The 18,048-nt window shown below is 42.3% G+C and overlaps 1 protein-coding gene across 2 annotated transcripts in view; it reads left to right on the top strand.

Moving 5' to 3' along the window:
- Positions 1-18,048, top strand: part of LOC137528865 (pikachurin-like) — a 328,823-nt gene that overhangs the window by 189,164 nt on the left and 121,611 nt on the right. For both annotated transcript variants that reach the window (XM_068250585.1, XM_068250579.1), the window contains exon 7: positions 6,739-6,905. In XM_068250585.1, coding sequence (XP_068106686.1) covers positions 6,739-6,905 — 167 coding nt within the window. The remainder of the gene's footprint in view (positions 1-6,738; positions 6,906-18,048) is intronic.

Raw genomic sequence — 18,048 nt, 5'->3', positions numbered from 1 at the left:
AGAGAGATGCAGGGATCTCTGGAATTCAGGCAGACCAGAGCAAAGCAGGAGAGGTGATTTACTTTGACATGTGACCTCTTATCTCTCCAAGTCCTGCGCCCTGCAGATTTTTATCGCTCTAGGCAATGGCCTCTGTGACCTTCCCAGAAATCCGGCCCTGATTCAGATGGTGATAAGGGGTTTACTTTCCAGCAATGTTTGTTTATTGCCTTCACTTATCTGACTGTGTAGAAAGATATTATCAGAATATCTTTATCAATGTTTCCCCCTTCCCAGCATGGACAGCACTGAGCAGCCAGAGCTTTGTTATATACTGCAGAGAAGTGTTACATCTCAAGGAGTCAGTCAGGAGTGGTGTATACATACCTCCCTGACTGCTAGTTATATTCCAGCAATATTACAGCACATCTAGCTACCTGTTGCCTCTTTTTCTAGCCTCCTCCTCAGACTCTCCTGTATGCTGTGAGGCGAACACAGTGAAGTATTTGTGAGCTGTGTTAGGCGTGAAGGATGATTTGAAAGCAGACAGAGAGAACTGGGCGAATAAATACTAAAAAAAGCAGAAGCAACCATGATAATAATCGTGAAAAGATGTAAAGAACGGCTAATTACATTTAATATACTAAATACAACCTAAAAAGGAAAACATTGAAATCCTGTCAGTGGAAAATGTAATAAAGCTTAACGTACATGTGACTTTCTAAGATCTATATTTAAAAATACTCCTGCATTATTAACTGTCTGAGTGATAATTAGGTTGTGTTGCCGATTGTAGGGAATAAAGATACCCCAAGCCTATTAGGAAGAAATGGTGCAGCGTAGTGTTAAGCCGGAGCGGATGATAATATTTTGCTGCTGTCGGATCTTCTCTCCTTCATGCCGCTCCTCTCAGATGAATCTTGTGTACTGATCTTTTGACACCAAGAAGTATAAATTTCTCTCCCTTTGGGGAAATTCTCTGGAGACACATCCGTATTTAATGACTGCAAATAGATGTTCTGTGCCAGTGTTTCCAACAGTCAGCGCTTCTGACACCAGAAAAAAAAGGGGAAAAGTATACTAAAAAAAAGTTTCTCTACTTACTAGAACAGGCAAGGAAGGAAGTTCATAATTGGTATCGCCATCCCTTTCCTCTCCTGACATAGCGAACACCCTGACCTCGCGGTGAGGGAGCTCTGCCTGGTGAGAGCAGTTACACTTGCTGGATTTGGGCAACTCATCAAGATTCAAAGTGCAAAGTGGCACCTATGCTAAGAAAAAGTAGAGCTCTGCTGGCGGGTGCAGTCTTGGCAGGGTCTTTCCAATTTATAAGTATGTCTATGTGCGGACATGGCCCAGAGGGATTGGAACCCAGCATTGAGGTTTCAGCTACGCAATTGGTAACTGTATCCTATTAGCTGGGCAACAGTGTTTTGCCAGAATGTGGCTCATTACAAAAAAAACACTTAAATTTTACCTCTTCTTTTTACATTTTAAAGTTTAGCAGAGGCTTTTTACCCTACTTCCACAGCCTGTCCAATCACATACATTTCAGGCAGATAAGGACTGAAGTAATTATATTATTGCACACAGTAGCCGAAGCTTTTATTGGGGGGAGGCAACATTCTACACCGTGCTTCAAAGACTTTAGAGAAGTCACAGATGCTATCTTCACACCTGTCCCTAGATAAATAATGGGCAGTTAGAAGGGGAGGGGGGACATGGCAGTTCCTATTGTTATTAGAAGCCAGGAAAGAAAAGTGGCACTTTTTAATGAAACCCTCCCCCTTCTCAAAGCCTAACCCTAACCTTAATGCTAACCACTATATGACTAGCCCCTCCTCCCTAATGCCCAGGGCTGCCATGAGAAATTTCTGGGCCTTATACTGGGCAAACCTACTGGGCCCCTCCCACTCCCCTCTGGCCCCACACCCCAAAACCCAATCTACGGAAAAAAAGCTCCAAAAACATAAAATAGGTCAGTATTTCCCTGTACAGGAAACATAATTAGTCAGCACATTCTTCAAAGATATTTAGGTAGCATTTCACATCAGTAGGCTGGGATTCCTCAAACATCATTATTTCCCCACCCTAAACTACTAAACATAAATAGGCATAGGAGTAGCCACCTCCCAAATAAAACACCAAACATAATTAGGCAGAGTAGCCCCATAGATCCCCAAACATAATGCCTTTTAGTCTGCAGCCTGACCTAATAGTGCCTTTTACCTCTGATAGTTTTTCCTGGTGCTTTAGGGATCTATCTCATTCCTTATAGTATTCCCTGGTCTTCTTGTGGTCCATCTCCTTCCTTATAGTATTCCCTGGTGTTCTTGTGGTCCATCTCCTTCCTTATAGTATTCCCTGGTGTTCTTGTGGTCCATTTATTCCCTGGTGTTCTTGTGGTCCATCTCCTTCCTCATAGTATTCCCTGGTGATCTTGTGGTCCATCTCCTTCCTTATAGTATTCCCTGATGTTCTTGTGGTCCATCTACTTCCTTATAGTATTCCCTAATGTTCTTGTGGTCCATTTATTCCCTGGTGTTCTTGTGGTCCATCTCCTTCCTTATAGTATTCCCTGGTGTTCTTGTGGCCCATCTCCTTGGTTATAGTATTCCCTGGTGTTCTTGTGGTCCATCTCCTTGCTTATAATATTCCCTAGTGTTCTTGTGGTCCATCTCCTTCCTTATAGTATTCCCTGGTGATCTTGTGGTCCATCTCCTTCCATATAGTGTAAGAGTGATCAGAGGCGCCAGCAGGATAAAGGTTCTAAAGGGCTTAAAATCCCTCAGGAGGTAGTGGTGGACTTACCTCCCCGAAGCAGACAAGATACCATCAGTTTTATGACAACAGGTTTATTAATATACTTCAAAACAAACAGTGCAACGTGTTTCACGGGTATGTCCCCGCTTCCTCAGGCAATAAACATATAGGTGTACACAGTATAGTCTCAAGGTCACGAATAGCGTGTTTATTGCCTGAGGAAGCGGGAACATACCCATGAAACGCGTTGTACTGTTTGTTTTGGAGTATATGAATAAATCTGTTGTCATAAAACTGACGGTATCTTGTCTGCTTCAGGGAGGCGAGTCCACCACCACCTCCTGAGGGATTTTAAGCCTTTTAGAACCTTTTATCCTGCTGGCGCCTCTGTTCACTCTTACATTATCAATATCCACCCCTGGTGGAGGGGTTGATCCCCATTTTTCCTTATCTACAGAGAGCGACTTTTAATCCTGAGTGAGGACAGATCTAATCTCCTCACCTGCCTGTACAGTGGTTGCCTATGCGGTAACCCACGTTTGTGAGTATATACATTATATACTTTTCATTTCCAACCCCTTGTTTTACATACTACACCATATTGGGCTCTATCCTTCCTTATAGTATTCCCTGGTATTCTTGTGGTCCATCTCCTTTCTTATAGTATTCCTTGGTCTTCTTGTGGTCCATCTCCTTCCTTATAGTATTCCCTGGTCTTCTTCTGGTCCATCTCCTTCCTTATAGTATTCCCTGGTCTTCTTGTGGTCCTCCATCTAATATAGATTTTCCTGTTAGTCTAATAATCCACAATTCTCCATATAGCTTTCCCTGGTAAACTATAAAGGTTTCCCTGTTACTCTAAAGGACCCCACTCTTCAATATAGGTTTCCCTGGCTGTCTGGTGGTTATTCCTCTCGCTCACAGTATTCTCTGGTGGTCCTCTTCCTGCCTTACAGTAGAGTCTGGTGGTCTAGTGATGTTTATATTTTTTTAGTAATTATTTTATTCTCTATTGTATTCCCTATGCATTTTAATGGGAAGCATGAGGAAAAAAAAACATTATTTCTATCCACTACAGTTTTAAAATAAACAATGCTACCGTAGCTAAAACCCACATATTTTATTTGCCTACGTGTCCTGTTATACCAACATTTAAATTATGTCCCTAGTGCAATGTATGGAGATAATATATTATTTGGAAATAAAAGTTTATTTTTCTGTGTTGTGTTGATTTGTTTTCTTATTGTATCCCAGCAATAATTGCATATTTTATTTATAAAAAATATCAGTAATATACCTTCATGGCAAATATATTTTTATGTATTATATTTTAAGTTCTGTCACTTTGGTTTCTTTTTACAAGCTTTTTATTTTGGTACAGAAAATATGAAAATAAACATTTTATTGCTTTAGATTTAGTTTGTCACTAAAAGGAATTCACGAGACATAGGCCTCAACACTAAAACCCCCTAAAAACTATTGTACTATTCTACAACTTATCACACTCAAAATAATTCCAAATATCTCTCAGTTGATAGCTAGTTGGGCATCTAGTAGGACACTAATCGGAGTGAGCATGTGGCTTTGTACAGGTCATTTTCCGCAAAGTATATTAGTATCATACTTAGTTTGCATAGCCCCAGAAGAGTCTGAACAGAAAATGGCTACAAATGTCACCATTATTGAAAGCTAACAACCAGGGCTATTCAAAAGTGGGTGTTTTTTAAGTTTCTAACTTGAGTAGTTTTGCTGAAACTTTCCCAAGTTTGTTCATAAGCTGCTTTTTGTATTTGTTGTCTCCGGCGCCCAAACTTACTGTTATAGCCGATATTAGCTGCGTTTTACATGGGTGTCTATGGCAGCACCCAAATTTATCAGTGCGCACAGCACCCATATTTACATGAGCCCTCACAGCAGCTCCTGTCACCTTCATAACACAAATCTGAGGTAAAAACAAACTGCTTTGAGAGAGGCACAGTGAGGGAGAGGCCACACTTGTGTCTGCAGAAAACACCTGCATTTTCCCAACGATAATTTTTGGCATCCTTTGCGCATTGTTGTGTGCGCATCGTCCACCATAGACTGCATGCACCTGCTAGAAGTCTATGGTAATCTGGTAATCTTTCCCGCATTGCGGCGGGAAATCATTTTTTTTGTTCCACGCACATATATTGGCCAGAAAACACGCGGGTCGCTGTTGGAAAAGCATTATGTAAGATTTCGCATTGTGCGAAATTGGACATGCTTTTCAGCAAAGCCTTACTATTTACCTAACATTGTTACTTGTTTTTATGAATGATGACTGTTACTAGCTGCAATAGTCATCATTCAAGTAAAAGCTAAGTACTCACGCGAAGATGGATCAGGGATCATCAGCTACCAGCGTTCCCTGATCCACCATCACTAACATGGCAACGATGGCGTGAACAATCGTTTAAACGATCGTGGTAAAATTATCACACTGGCAATGGGGATCTGAGTGATCGCTCGGTAATCTCTCCTGACAGTCGTAATTTCCGCTCTGTGTACGGACCTTCAGAAACACTGATTGGTTCAGGGACCCCATGATCCCTTGCACCAATCATTGCTGCCTGAGGGGACATGAACACTTTTTTTTTTTTTTACTATTTTTTATTTTAAACATTTTTTTTTACTATTTTGTTTATCAATGATCACTAATACTAGGAGTAATAGTTATCATTATGTGATTGGGAGGACGCTGATGGGTCAAGGGATCACATGATACCTAGGCTTAGGCCAATCACTGCAGCCACAGGGGTCAAAGGATCACATGATCCCTTTGAGCAGTCAGTGGTGCAGTGCAGGTCACGTGCACACGCGCATGATCATTACAGGAAGGATGTACTTCCTGTGTACATTTAACAATGATGGCTGTTACTCTTTGTTTCAGTGATCATTGCGTGTTAAAGGGGCACCAATCGGATTCATGGACCTCATGGTCACTTCCACCTGCAATCGGCCACGGCGAGGGTTTTCTCTTGGGTGTAGCTCCTACATCCAGGCGGCATGAGTGACCGCCTTTTTGGACGTAGGAGGAACAGTACTAAAAATAACGTAATGAATAAAATAGCTTATTTTTTTTTTTACAATATTACTAATTATTTAGTCAATGTTTGTCCATTGTAGAATATTTCCTTACCCTGATTTACATTCTGAAATGTATCACTGGTGGGGACATCTTTAGTCCTGTCATGTGCAGCTCTGCAAAATGTTTGTTTACTGAGAGTTTTAAAGCCAGTACAAATGATACCTGGTCTCCAAGGAATGCTCTGGGGGCAGAATTATGCATAGTTAAGGCTAAGCATCACTGGTAGAGTAGGGGTACATACCAGTAAACAGCAATATATGGATATAGGAAGTGTTTCTAATGCTGAAAATCAGGAAAATTACCATAAAACTGATATCCTGAATAATGTTCTGCATTCAACTATGTCACTAAAGTGCTACTTTAAAGAGACACTGAAGTGGAAAAAATTATGATATAATGATTTGTATGTGTAGTACAGCTAAGAAAGAAAACATAAGGAGCAAAGGTATGAGTCTAATATTGTTTCCAGTACAGGAAGAGTTAAGAAACTCCAGTTGTTATCTATGCAAAAGAGCCACTGAGCACCACGACTTTCAAAGTCGCAGAGAGCTTTGTGTTCTGAGGTTTGTTATCTCAAGTGCCTGGCTCTGTATTGTTTTTTTCTTCTGCAGAGAACAGTTCAAAAGCTTACTAGCATGCTCTGTAAAATCATTTAGAATGCTGTGTAGTGTGTAAACTGCAAATATTAGAGAATGATGCAATGTTATATAAAAAAACACTATATAACTGAAAATAAAAATATGAGAATATTTCCTTTGCTACTAATGTTCTAATAATTATCTGTAATACACAAACAATTCATAATATCATAACTTTTTTTTTCACTTCAGTGTCTCTTTAAGCCATCTGACTTTAATACATTTAGTTTTTTCTTCTGTCTGTTCCAGGCCAGAAATTGACAGTGACTGGGCCTCCATAACAGAGCAGGTCCAGATGGACTCCATGGTCCTGAAGGGTCTGATTCCCGATACGAAGTACCAGTTTGCAGTCAGAGCAGGGAATTCCTTCGGACCGAGTTTGCTCAGCACTCCGAGCGAAGTTATCAGGACGTTTCGTAAGTAGAGAACCACAAAACAATTTTTTAAGGGACATTTGTTAGTTGCAGCTGGCAGAAGATTCACTTTTGAAGCATCAAATAGCTTCTGGCTAGATTCAGCTCCCACGTTGTGTAGGGCCCTGGCTGGAGATGATTAAATCTGAGCTATTGGTAATATTCTCAGCTCTTCACAACACATTCTAATCCTTCAGAAGCTCTCCCTCCTGGGGCTTACATTCACACTTCTATTTGGATCACTGGCCACTGCTGTTGTCACCCTTTGCATTATTAATGGCTGGAATCACACTGTGCAGAACAACATTAGGGACAGTCAGGGCTTGAAATTGGATGGTCTTTCACTGTGAACTGCTAACATTTAACCTGACCGCTATTGAAGTATTGGAATGTGTCTGTGACCTTAAGAACATCATTGTGCTGTAATAAGCCAACTTTCCGGTGACTGGTTCCGTCATTTAAAGGGCCACCGCATTTTGAATCGTTACATTAGTGCAACTTTTTATTATCATTATAATTTAGTATTTCTATAGCGCCGACTTCTTCCGCAGAGCTGTACAGAGTATACAGTATATTGTCTTGTCACTTAACTGTCCCTCAGAGGAGCTCACAATCTAATCCCTTCCATAGTCATATGTGTATGTATGTATCATGTAGTGTATGTATCGTAGTCTAGGGCCAATTTAGAGGGAAGCCAATTAACTGATCTGTATGTTTTTGGTATGTGGGAGAAAACCGGAGTGCCTGGAGGAAACCCACGCAGACACAGGGAGAACATACAAACTGTGTGCAGATAGTGCCGTGGCTGGGATTCAAACCACGTAGCCAGTAGTGCAAGGCAAAAGTGCAAACCTCTATGCTACGGTGCTGTCCAACTTTCCAGGTTCATGCACACCCTGTGCCGTATTATTTCTATTATTTTATGTACTGTATTAAGTTTGTATGGATTGAGTTAAACCCTCATTCCACTGAAAATCAACTTCCTGGGGCCTAATCTTATGTCAATCACTTCCTGCCTAAACTCCTCCTTCTGACTCTAACAAATAAAACCAAACTCCCTTTCCCCTTGACTTCAAGCAAACCTGTAACGCTTGGTGGTGTATCCTCCACGGTCAGTGCGCAATGCACACCCTGACGTGAAGGAGACATGCACGCAAGCGTATAGCAAGGAACAAGGATTTCCCCAGTTATAGTACAAACGCACTGGTGGAGGAGAGGACTGACTCCAGTAGGAGATGTGGTGCCCAGAGCTGGCGTAGTTCCGAGCAACCACAAACTACACTTAAAGGTTGCTCAGCGTAAAAGCATCGCTGAGCGTTCTTAACCAGAGAGAAAAGGACAGGCTGACAGAATGAACGCTTGCTAATCTAGGCACTCCTCAGTGACAGCAAGCATTCACAAACAGGACAGACTGGAACGAAGCAGCCGATCGCGACCGCAGTGATGGCTTATCTCGCAAGAACAGGACTGGAAGGATGACGCAAGACTAACAAAATAACAAATCTAACTGAGATACGAATATACTGGCGAACCAATATATATGCACGTATCAGGAACTAACTACGGTCCCGAAGGACACACATAAACAATGACTGAGACAAACGGAATGAACACTTGCTAACCCAGTCACTCCTCAGTCCTAGCAAACTTATATGCTTCAAGGGGTATTTGAAATATGTTACTATAGAGCAGCCCATCTCCGGCAGTTTCAATGAAACAAAATCAACAACATGCAGAAACCAGGCATTATAAGATTTGAAGACCCTGGGAGACCAACATAGAGAACTTCACCTCTTATCTCCCTTCACCCAGTTGAACCATCTTAACCATACCTTCTATGCAATGAGGTGGGGCCCTTCCCATGGGGCTTTGCATTTTATCATAAGGACCAGATAACTCTCCACGACTTCTTCCTACGTTTGCCAAACGCTTTGACCTGCATGCCCCACCTATTGTTTTTCTTGTTTTCGTTGCTGTTTATAGCAGTATTCTCTTCTGATGCTAGTTCGAGTATATTAGTGCGGCTCAAGCTTGTAGAATTGTCCTGACATTCAGAGTCATGTGATCTAGCATATTTAGGGGCATCCCCGTAGCCCCAGGCAGGATTTGTTTATTTTCTCTTCTGTTTATATAATGACAGGATATAACTCTGCTTAGAAGTCATTAGTAGAAAGAGGGGTAGAATACTTTTAGGTTGTGTGTGACTTTCTCCTAGTACAGGATGCTAGCATCATTATTTATATGTTTCTAATTATTCCTTAAAGGGGCACTATGGCGAAAATTTGTAAAATGTAAAATATGTGCAATCATAAACAAATAAGAAGTACGTTTTTTTCCAGAGTAAAATGAGACATAAATTACTTTTCTCCTATGTTCCTGTCACTTACAGTAGGAAGTAGAAATCTGAGAGAAGTGACAGGTTTTGGACTAGTCCATCTCTTCATAGGGGGTTCTCAGCATGGCTTTTATTCTTTATTAAGATATTACCTAAATAGGATTTAAACAATGATGCTGGCCAGCCTCCCTGCTCACTACACAATTTGTTGGCAGTTGGACAGAGCAACTGCCATTCACTAAGTGCTTTTGAAAATATATAAATCCCTGAGAATCCCCTATGAAGACATGGACTAGTCCAAAGCCTGTCACTTCTGTCAGATTTCTACTTCCTACTGTAAGTGACAGCAACATAGAAGAAAAGTAATTTATGGCTCATTTTACTCTGGAAAAATTTACTTCTTATTTGTCTATGTTTGCACATATTTTAAAGTTTTTCGCTGAAGTGCCCCTTTAACTGTTGATATGTTTGGAGGAACTTGCTTCTACTGGTGTCCATGCTCCTTTTTGTTTGTGCACAATGATCCTGCATAAAACCCATGTATTGTTTTAAGCTATACTTGAGGAGAAACAAGAAGATCCGGGCACCAGATGAGTATGCAAAGGTTCCACCGCTTTATTTCATCCCCAGACAAGACAAGATACAGAGGAAGTGTCAGCTTGCGAAACAGCTGTCAGAATGTTGCTACTATGTGTATTTTGTCTTGTCTGGGGATGAAATAAAATGGTGGAACCTTTACATACTCATCTTGTGTCAGGATCTTCTTGTTTCTCCTCAAGTATATATTAGTGCCTACTCTTTGGTTGAACAGTGAGTACTCCACCTGACCCCCAGAGGCCTGTCAGTCTAGCGTCTTGTGCTGATCTATCCCTCTTCAAGTGCAATTGTTTTAAGCTGTTGTCTATGCTGCATTCTTTGTACCCAATAAAAATCAATGTTACAAGTAAATACCCCTCTTAAGCCCCATCTACACGTTACGATTCTTTGTACGATTCAATTACGATTCTATTTACGATTCGATTAAATCCGACATGTCCGATCGGGATTCGATTCGATGCAATTCAATTTGCCATTGTTTTGCAATTGCAAATCGAACTGAATCGAATCGAATCCCGATCGGACATGTCGGATTTAATCGAATCGTAAATAGAATCGTAATCAAATCGTACAAAGAATCGTAACGTGTAGATTGGGCTTTAGGAAGGTACTTGGCCAGAGTCATTAAAGCGGACCCAAACTCTAGTAAAACTATCACAATGAAAAGTCTTTGCTTCACATTCAGTTGCTGAAGAAATTCACTTCTTTGTGCTGTGTTTGTTTAGGCAGGTTAATGTGTGTAATTAGTTCTTATCAGCAGCTGTAAAAAGAGTGCAGGAGAGCCAAGGCAGCTCACCTTATAGTTATTATTATTATTATTATTATTATTTATTGTATTTATAAAGCGCCAACATATTACGCAGCGCTGGACAATAAATATATACAATGATACAAGGATGACATACATAGGGTTATACACATAGAACAAAGTTATACATACAAATTGTACAAAATACATGATCATGCAATATGGGCTGGTTAGGTAGGCCCAGTAATACAAGTACAGGCTGTCATAGGACAGGAGCACATGATCCTGTAGATTACACTAGGGAGTGGAGGACCCTGCCAGAGGCTTACAATCTAAAGGACTGTTAACACTGAGACTTATCCCTTTCGGTGCCTTCTGCAAACGTGAAGCTTCTGGCTTTTTTTTTTTAGGATTTTCATAAATTTCAATATTTTTTTTTCCATAAAGGTTATCATGCTGTGGCTAATATTTTATAGCAGAGAGGAAGTTCTGAGTTTAGTTGCACTTTAATAATGGTGTACATACTACAATAATATAGAGATACACTGTATATTACTATGTAACTATACTGTAGTTGCCATAAAACCACTCAATTCAGGTCACTAACTGTCCCTGAGTTGGACTAAAGGTGCGTACACACGCACTATCAGCAACAACGACAGGTCCGCCGGACCCTCCCGCTGGGCGGACGGTCAGCCGACAGTAGCGCGTGTGTACGCGCTGTCCGTGGATTGATAAGGCTGTTTCTGAACAGTCCGCTGAGCGGATCGTTCAGAAGCAGCCTTATCAGTCCGCTGACAGCGCGTACACACGCGCTACTGTCGGCCCAGCGGGAGGGTCTGGTGGACCCGTCGTTGCCGCTGGTAGTGCGTGTGTACGCACCTTTACTACCGAATGTCTCCATCACAGACTCTGTATCTCTGTATATATTTATGTGTGTGTGTTTCTTTTTTCTTGCTTTTTTTTTTTCCTTTTTACTCTTTCCAACATATAATTTAATTTTATTGCTTTTGGCCAGGATAGTAACTGGGCTATTGATAGAAGTGATGTTGTGTATGCCAAGTGTGTTAGCAGACAAGGATGTGCTGGTCTCTCAATATTCTGCAGTTCATTCCCTGCTGAGTGTTACTGGATTCCTGGATAGCAGAAGACATAGTCATTACCATGTATGGTCAGCCAGAAAAGGGATTTTATCCCCCCCACCCACTTGGACAAGAACAACTTGTCGTTTTTTTGCTATTAATATTTACTTCATTATGCTGAGATCTAAAATAAGTACCAGTGTGTGTAGTGTGTGTATAATGTACTTGGGTGAACAGAGAGTCTATTAGCATAGCATAGCAAACTCATCAGAAGGTTTGTGTGGGTAGTGTTGCAGTTCGATGCTCCATCTCCATCACACCACAGCGCTAAAAACGTAATTCATATGACCCTGTTGCAGATTCGCCGACAGAGTCACATTCATAGCACCGCCCCCCCGCACACCCTTTGCCACCCGTTGCCACCACTCGCCCAGTGACGTACTTCCTGCTGGACAGGAAGTATGTCACTGGGACACCCGGGTTCCCCATCGTAAATGCATTGTTTTATGCATCCGCGCCACACTGCCGCCACCAACATATTTAAATTGGTAGCCTCCATATTCTTCTCACTTCAGTTGTCCTTTAAGCCTGACTTAATGAGCTGCATGCTGCATACTTGTTTCTGATGTGTGATACAGACTCTACTGATGCCAGAGAGAGTAGCAGGACTGCCAGGTAACTGGTATTGTTTAAATATGGCAGACTCCTTATCCCTCTCACGCCAGATTATAGATTTTTCAGTTTGATTCCTGGCCGATTTTATCACTTTGATAGAATCTGGCAGAAATCTATGCCCCTACATGCAAGATTGGTTGTAATTTCGAAAGATATTTACCAACACTCGATCACAATTATCACTTGGACTGGATGGAAAATCTCGGTTGATTGGGGGCTGGGCAGTAGTGGCTGTAGATCAGTTTTCATTACATTTCACAGCGATATCTATTGAAAATCTATGTGCTGTGTGTGGAAGGAAAATATTCCTCTCTGATCACAATCCAAATGGAGAGGGTTGCAATCTATTTGCCACATCGGGTGGCAAGCTACTAGTGCAGGCATGGGCAAACTTGGCCCTCCAGCTGTTAAGGAACTACAAATCCCACAATGCATTGCACGAGTCTGACAGCCACAGTCATGACCTATAAAGGCAAATGCATTGTGGGATTTGTAGTTCCTTAACAGCTGGCGGACAAGTTTGCCCATGCCTGTACTAGTGTGCGGCTAGCTTCAGGCTAGGTGCACACTTAGCAGAAACGCAAGCGTTGTACAAAACGCTGCATTTTTGCCGCTAATAGAAGTCTATGAAAAAACGCATCTAAAAAACGCATATGCGTTTGTATACGTGCGTTTTTAAAAATGCTGGTTTTGTTGCATAATGTTCAAAAACGTATCAAAAACGCACATAATGAAAGTCAATGGAAACACAATGTATTGCGTTTTTCATGCGGTTTTATATGCTTTTTTTTATTGTTTTGTGATGTATTTCCACTTCCTGTTGTGTTCCTAGTGATTTGCATAAAACGCAATGTAAAAAATGCATTGAAAATGCATACAAAGCGCATATGCATTTTGTATATGCGAACCACAAATGCGTAAGAACGCACGCAAAATAAATTTGCATAAAAAAAACACAAACGCACTAAAAACGCAGACGCAAAAAAACGCACATAACAGAAAACGCAACCTTTCACGCTCTGTTATGTGTGCACCCTGCCTCAGTGTTGCCGGTTAGGGTGAGGTGCCAACATTGGGAGGGTTAGTGTGACAGGTGATAATGGAGAAAGTTAGTATTTACTTGCTGTGGGTAGGAGATTAAAGAGAAACTCCAACCAAAAATTGAACTTTATCCCAATCAGTAGCTGATACCCCCTTTCCCATGAGAAATCTATTCCTTTTCACAAGCAGACCATCAGGGGGCGCTGTATGACTGATAATGTGTTGAAACCCCTCCCACAAGTAACCCCTCCCACAAGAAAAGTTCGAACTTTTGTGGGAAATAGCTGTTTACAGCTGTTTCCAACTGCCAAAAACCATGCAGCAGCTACATCACCTGCCCACAGTAAAATGTTCACTGGAGTTCCTCTTTAAAGAGAAACTCCGACCAAGAATTGAACTTAATCCCAATCAGTAGCTGATACCCCCTTTTACATGAGAAATCTATTCCTTTTCACAAACAGACCATCAGGGGGAGCTGTATGGCTGATATTGTGGTGAAACCCCTCCCACAAGAAGCTCTGAGTACCAAGGTACTTCTGGCAGTTTCCTGTCTGTGAACCTAGTTCCCTTGTGGGAAATAGCTGTTTACAGCTGTTTCCAACTGCCAAAACAGCATACAGCAGCTACATCACTTGCCAGCAGTAAAAATGTCACCATGTGATAAATGTCAGAATATAAATCGGGTTTAAAAGATTTTACAATGGGCAAACACTGACTAAATCATTTATACATAATTATTGTAAAAATTAAGCACTTTTTTATTACATTATTTTCACTGGAGTTCCTCTTTAAGTGTTATGAAGGAGATTACATTAGAGAGGAGGTTAGTTCAAATCAAATCAAATATAGCTTTATTGGCATGACCAAGATTCATACAGGTATTGCCAAAGCAAGGGGAAAAGGGGGACATGGAAGGGGGGTGGGGTAGGGGGACAATGGCTAAGCAGCCTGTGGACATTTTTAGGTTTACAGTTCCGTTATGCTCCTCTCAGTCTGTGGCATGCTGTGACATAGCGCACAGCGATTGTCACTGTGGATTCCTCTTCTCCCAGTAGGATATATGTTTTTCTCTCATTTTCTAACGTGAGAAAGTCTGGGAATAGTTTCAACAATTTCTTAAAGTAAGTTTCCCTGGTTGCAGTACTAGGTTAGTACTACGCATCAGGAAGAGGAATACGTCATCAGGCAACATGAATGCAGTATTGAGTTAAGTGAACGAAAGGGAAGTACAAGTGTGGAATTACCCAGTGAAAACCGCAGCTCAATATATCATTAAGCACAAGAGTATAATGAAGATGTTTTTTTAACACAATATAATTCATGAGAAAAGCAGACTATCCATCTTAAAGCAGACCTCCGTTGTAAAAATAAAATGCTCACTGCTGACACAGGCGGCAGAAGTTATTACAGAGTAGCAGGAAAAAATGTCCAAAATCTGACCACCTGTGCCATACAACCCATGATTTGTTGGCTAGCCACGCTGACCCTTTAAAAACCTGCCATGGTAGTTTTCTTCCTTTGCAATGACTGCTAAGAGATTATGTCATCAATGGGTGGGAGGAGCCTCATAGTGTTTCCTGAGAGGTGCTCTGCTTCTTCCTGTGCCCCTGAACAAGCCTGTCTCAGAGAGGGGTGGTAAAGAGAGAAGTGGTGCAGTGCCAGCCACAGCACGTTTCATTCCAGAGCCGCTACAGAGCTTACCTGCTGCTCAGCCATTGCTGCATTGGGGAAAAAAAGAGGGGGAACCAGGGCCGGATTTACCATAAGGCACTGTAGGCATGTGCCTACAGGCGCCTGATGATGGAAAGGCGGTCCACTACTTCTCAAGTGCCTCCCTCCTTCCCTATGGAGAGTCCCTAAATGAGAGGTTACTCCCCCAGTTCAGTAGCCGGGGGGGGGGGGGAATGGGGTTGGACGAGCAGTAAAAAAGGGCGCCAGCAGGTAGCGGACGAAAAGGGCGTCACCATTCACTCCCATAATAAATATCGTGTAATGGGCGCCGAACAGGAAAAAAGGGCGCTGGAGATTGTTAGCGTTTTATAACTGCGCCCCAGAGATTATTAACATTTTATAACTGCGCCCGTGACGAATAACGTTTACAAATATACTAAACATATCTATCGTATTTAACTAGCATTATTTAAAATTTGATCAATTACTGTTTGGAAAACATTATTATCCACTTAATAAAGTGATCAGTAAGTAAATCGTAATATATTTTTTACAATCACCATTTGTAAAACATTATTATCCACACAATAAAGCGATCACTAAGTGGGGTCTTAGGTTTAGGCACCACCAGGGGGGTCTTAGGGTTAGGCACCACCAGGGGGGTCTTAGGTTTAGGTACCATCAGGGGGGGTCTTAGGGTTAGGCACCACCAGGGGGTGGTTAGGGTTAGGTACCATCAGGGTGGTGGTTAGGGATAGGCACCACCAGGGGGTGGTTAGGGTTAGGCACCACCAGGGGGGTGGTTAGGGTTAGGCACCACCAGGGGGGGGGTTAGGGTTAGGCACCACCAGGGGGGTGGTCAGGGTTAGGCACCTCCAGGGGGGTGGTTAGGGTTAGGCACCACCAGGGGGGGGGGGTGGTTAGGATTAGGCACCACCAGGGGGGTCTTAGGGTTAGGCACCATCAGGGAGGCTTAGGGGTTAGGGATAGGTACAGGGAGGGTTCTGTGGGAGAGTAGGGCTAGGTTTAGTTGTAGTAAAATGTTAGTAATATTTACTAATGTTTTACTACAGTTATTTTTCATTGTTACAAACAATATTTTCAGATTTTATTACATGAAGAAACGATAAATGAAGGTTATACACAATATTATACAATTATAATTATCATACATATATTATCGTTTTTTAACAAACGTAATTATGTTTCACTTTCAAAACAGGAAGATTATCGTATTCACAATTTGCGATTTTCTAGGTATTATTAAAGGTTTTCAATTTGTAAAACATTATAAACAAAATACAACACAATATTTTTTATAAACGTTATTGCCACTTATCGTTTACACCCTGCGCCCTTTTTTCCCGACGTTCTTTTTGCATGTATGCCGGCGAGGGTTTGTAGGTTCGTGGAGGGCATCTGTGCCTATAGGCTCCTCTCCTGTGATGTTAATGCGGACCTAGGGGGAAAAGTTATAGTAAGTGTCATTCTTTGGAATTTACAGCAGATTTCCACCTTAACACAACATATGTAAAAAAAAAACATGTTTTTGATAGCAGAAATATGTTTTCAGCAAACTTTCAAAGCATTTTTATAAGCGAGGGAAAGTCTGTATTCTGAGCATATCTGGAATAAGTGATATAACTAGTGGAGGTGGTTTTACTGAAGACATCCTGGCATTCTCCTACATGTGTGGATGCTTTCAGGTGTGCTCAGACCCCCCCCCCCCATACCTTCTCCAAGACAACGGCTGCAGCACAGTGCCATGTACTGAGCCAAGTGAATTCCCTGTGGGCGGGAGGCAGCTTGGAGCGCTCCCCGCATGAGTCAGACATGCATGAGCTGAAAAAAGCGGGAGAAATATTAATATTTATTGGTATATTTAGAACTGTGCCTGAAATTGGGTCTCTGGCTGAAACATTTCTCTAGCATTGGATATGGGCGAAAGGTTAGAATCCCCATGATTTTCTGTGGTCTTCTTGCACTTGCACTAGGTAAACCTAACCCTATTCACACACGGACCCCCTCTCTACCGATGCCTAAGGGCCCGTTACCATTACATAGCCGCATCGCACCGTGGGTGTCCTGCAACCAATGCATGGCAGTGGAAAAGTTTCCATTGCGTGTGGAGCGGTGCGGAGCGATCGGAGAATCTGCAGCATGCTGCAGATTCTCGCACGGCCGCATCCGCAAGCAGCCGCCCGAAGTTTCCTCTATACACTTCCACATCGGGAGATGCGGAAGTGACGCGATGCAGCGAGGTAGCCACATTTGCATCTTTTTATCAATGAAAAGGGCCCTAACCCTAGCTGACTCCCCACCGATGCCAACACTAACCGACCCACCACCCATGCTTAACCCTAACCGACCCACCACCCATGCTTAACCCTAACCGACCCACCACCCATGCTTAACCCTAACCGACTCACCACCCATGCTTAACCCTAACCGACCCACCACCCATGCTTAACCCTAACCAACCTACCACCCATGCTTAACCCTAACCGACTCACCACCCATGCTTAACCCTAACCGACCCACCACCCATGCTTAACCCTAACTGACCCACCGCCAGTGCTTAACCCTAACCGACCCATCACCAATGCCTAACCCTAGCTGACTCCTCACCAATGCCTGACACTAACCGACCCACCACCCATGCTTAACCCTAACCTACCCACCACCCATGCTTAACCCTAACTGATCCCTCCGCTCCACAAACCCACCAATACTTGTGCCACTATATACGTAAAATATAAGGCACTGCAGAAGATTAATTGTGGCTATAAAGGAAAATGTGGGCACCACAGTCTGCTATTTTATCAGGCATCTCTGGTGCCCAAATTTTATTTTCCACCTGTTGGGCAACCAAACTTTCATGTCACCTCCAGCACAGAATTTCCAGTTTGAGGAGAGAAGACACAGACACAGAACACACTTTTCTCAAAGCAGCCACTAGGGGCATGCTCAGTAGGCAGTAGCAGTGTCAGGGAGTCT

The sequence above is a fragment of the Hyperolius riggenbachi genome, chromosome 1 (genome assembly GCF_040937935.1).
Source record: "Hyperolius riggenbachi isolate aHypRig1 chromosome 1, aHypRig1.pri, whole genome shotgun sequence".
Taxonomy (NCBI): Eukaryota; Metazoa; Chordata; class Amphibia; order Anura; family Hyperoliidae; genus Hyperolius; species Hyperolius riggenbachi.
Note: the sequence above shows the minus strand (reverse complement) of the source record. Positions and strands in the feature narration are given on the sequence as shown.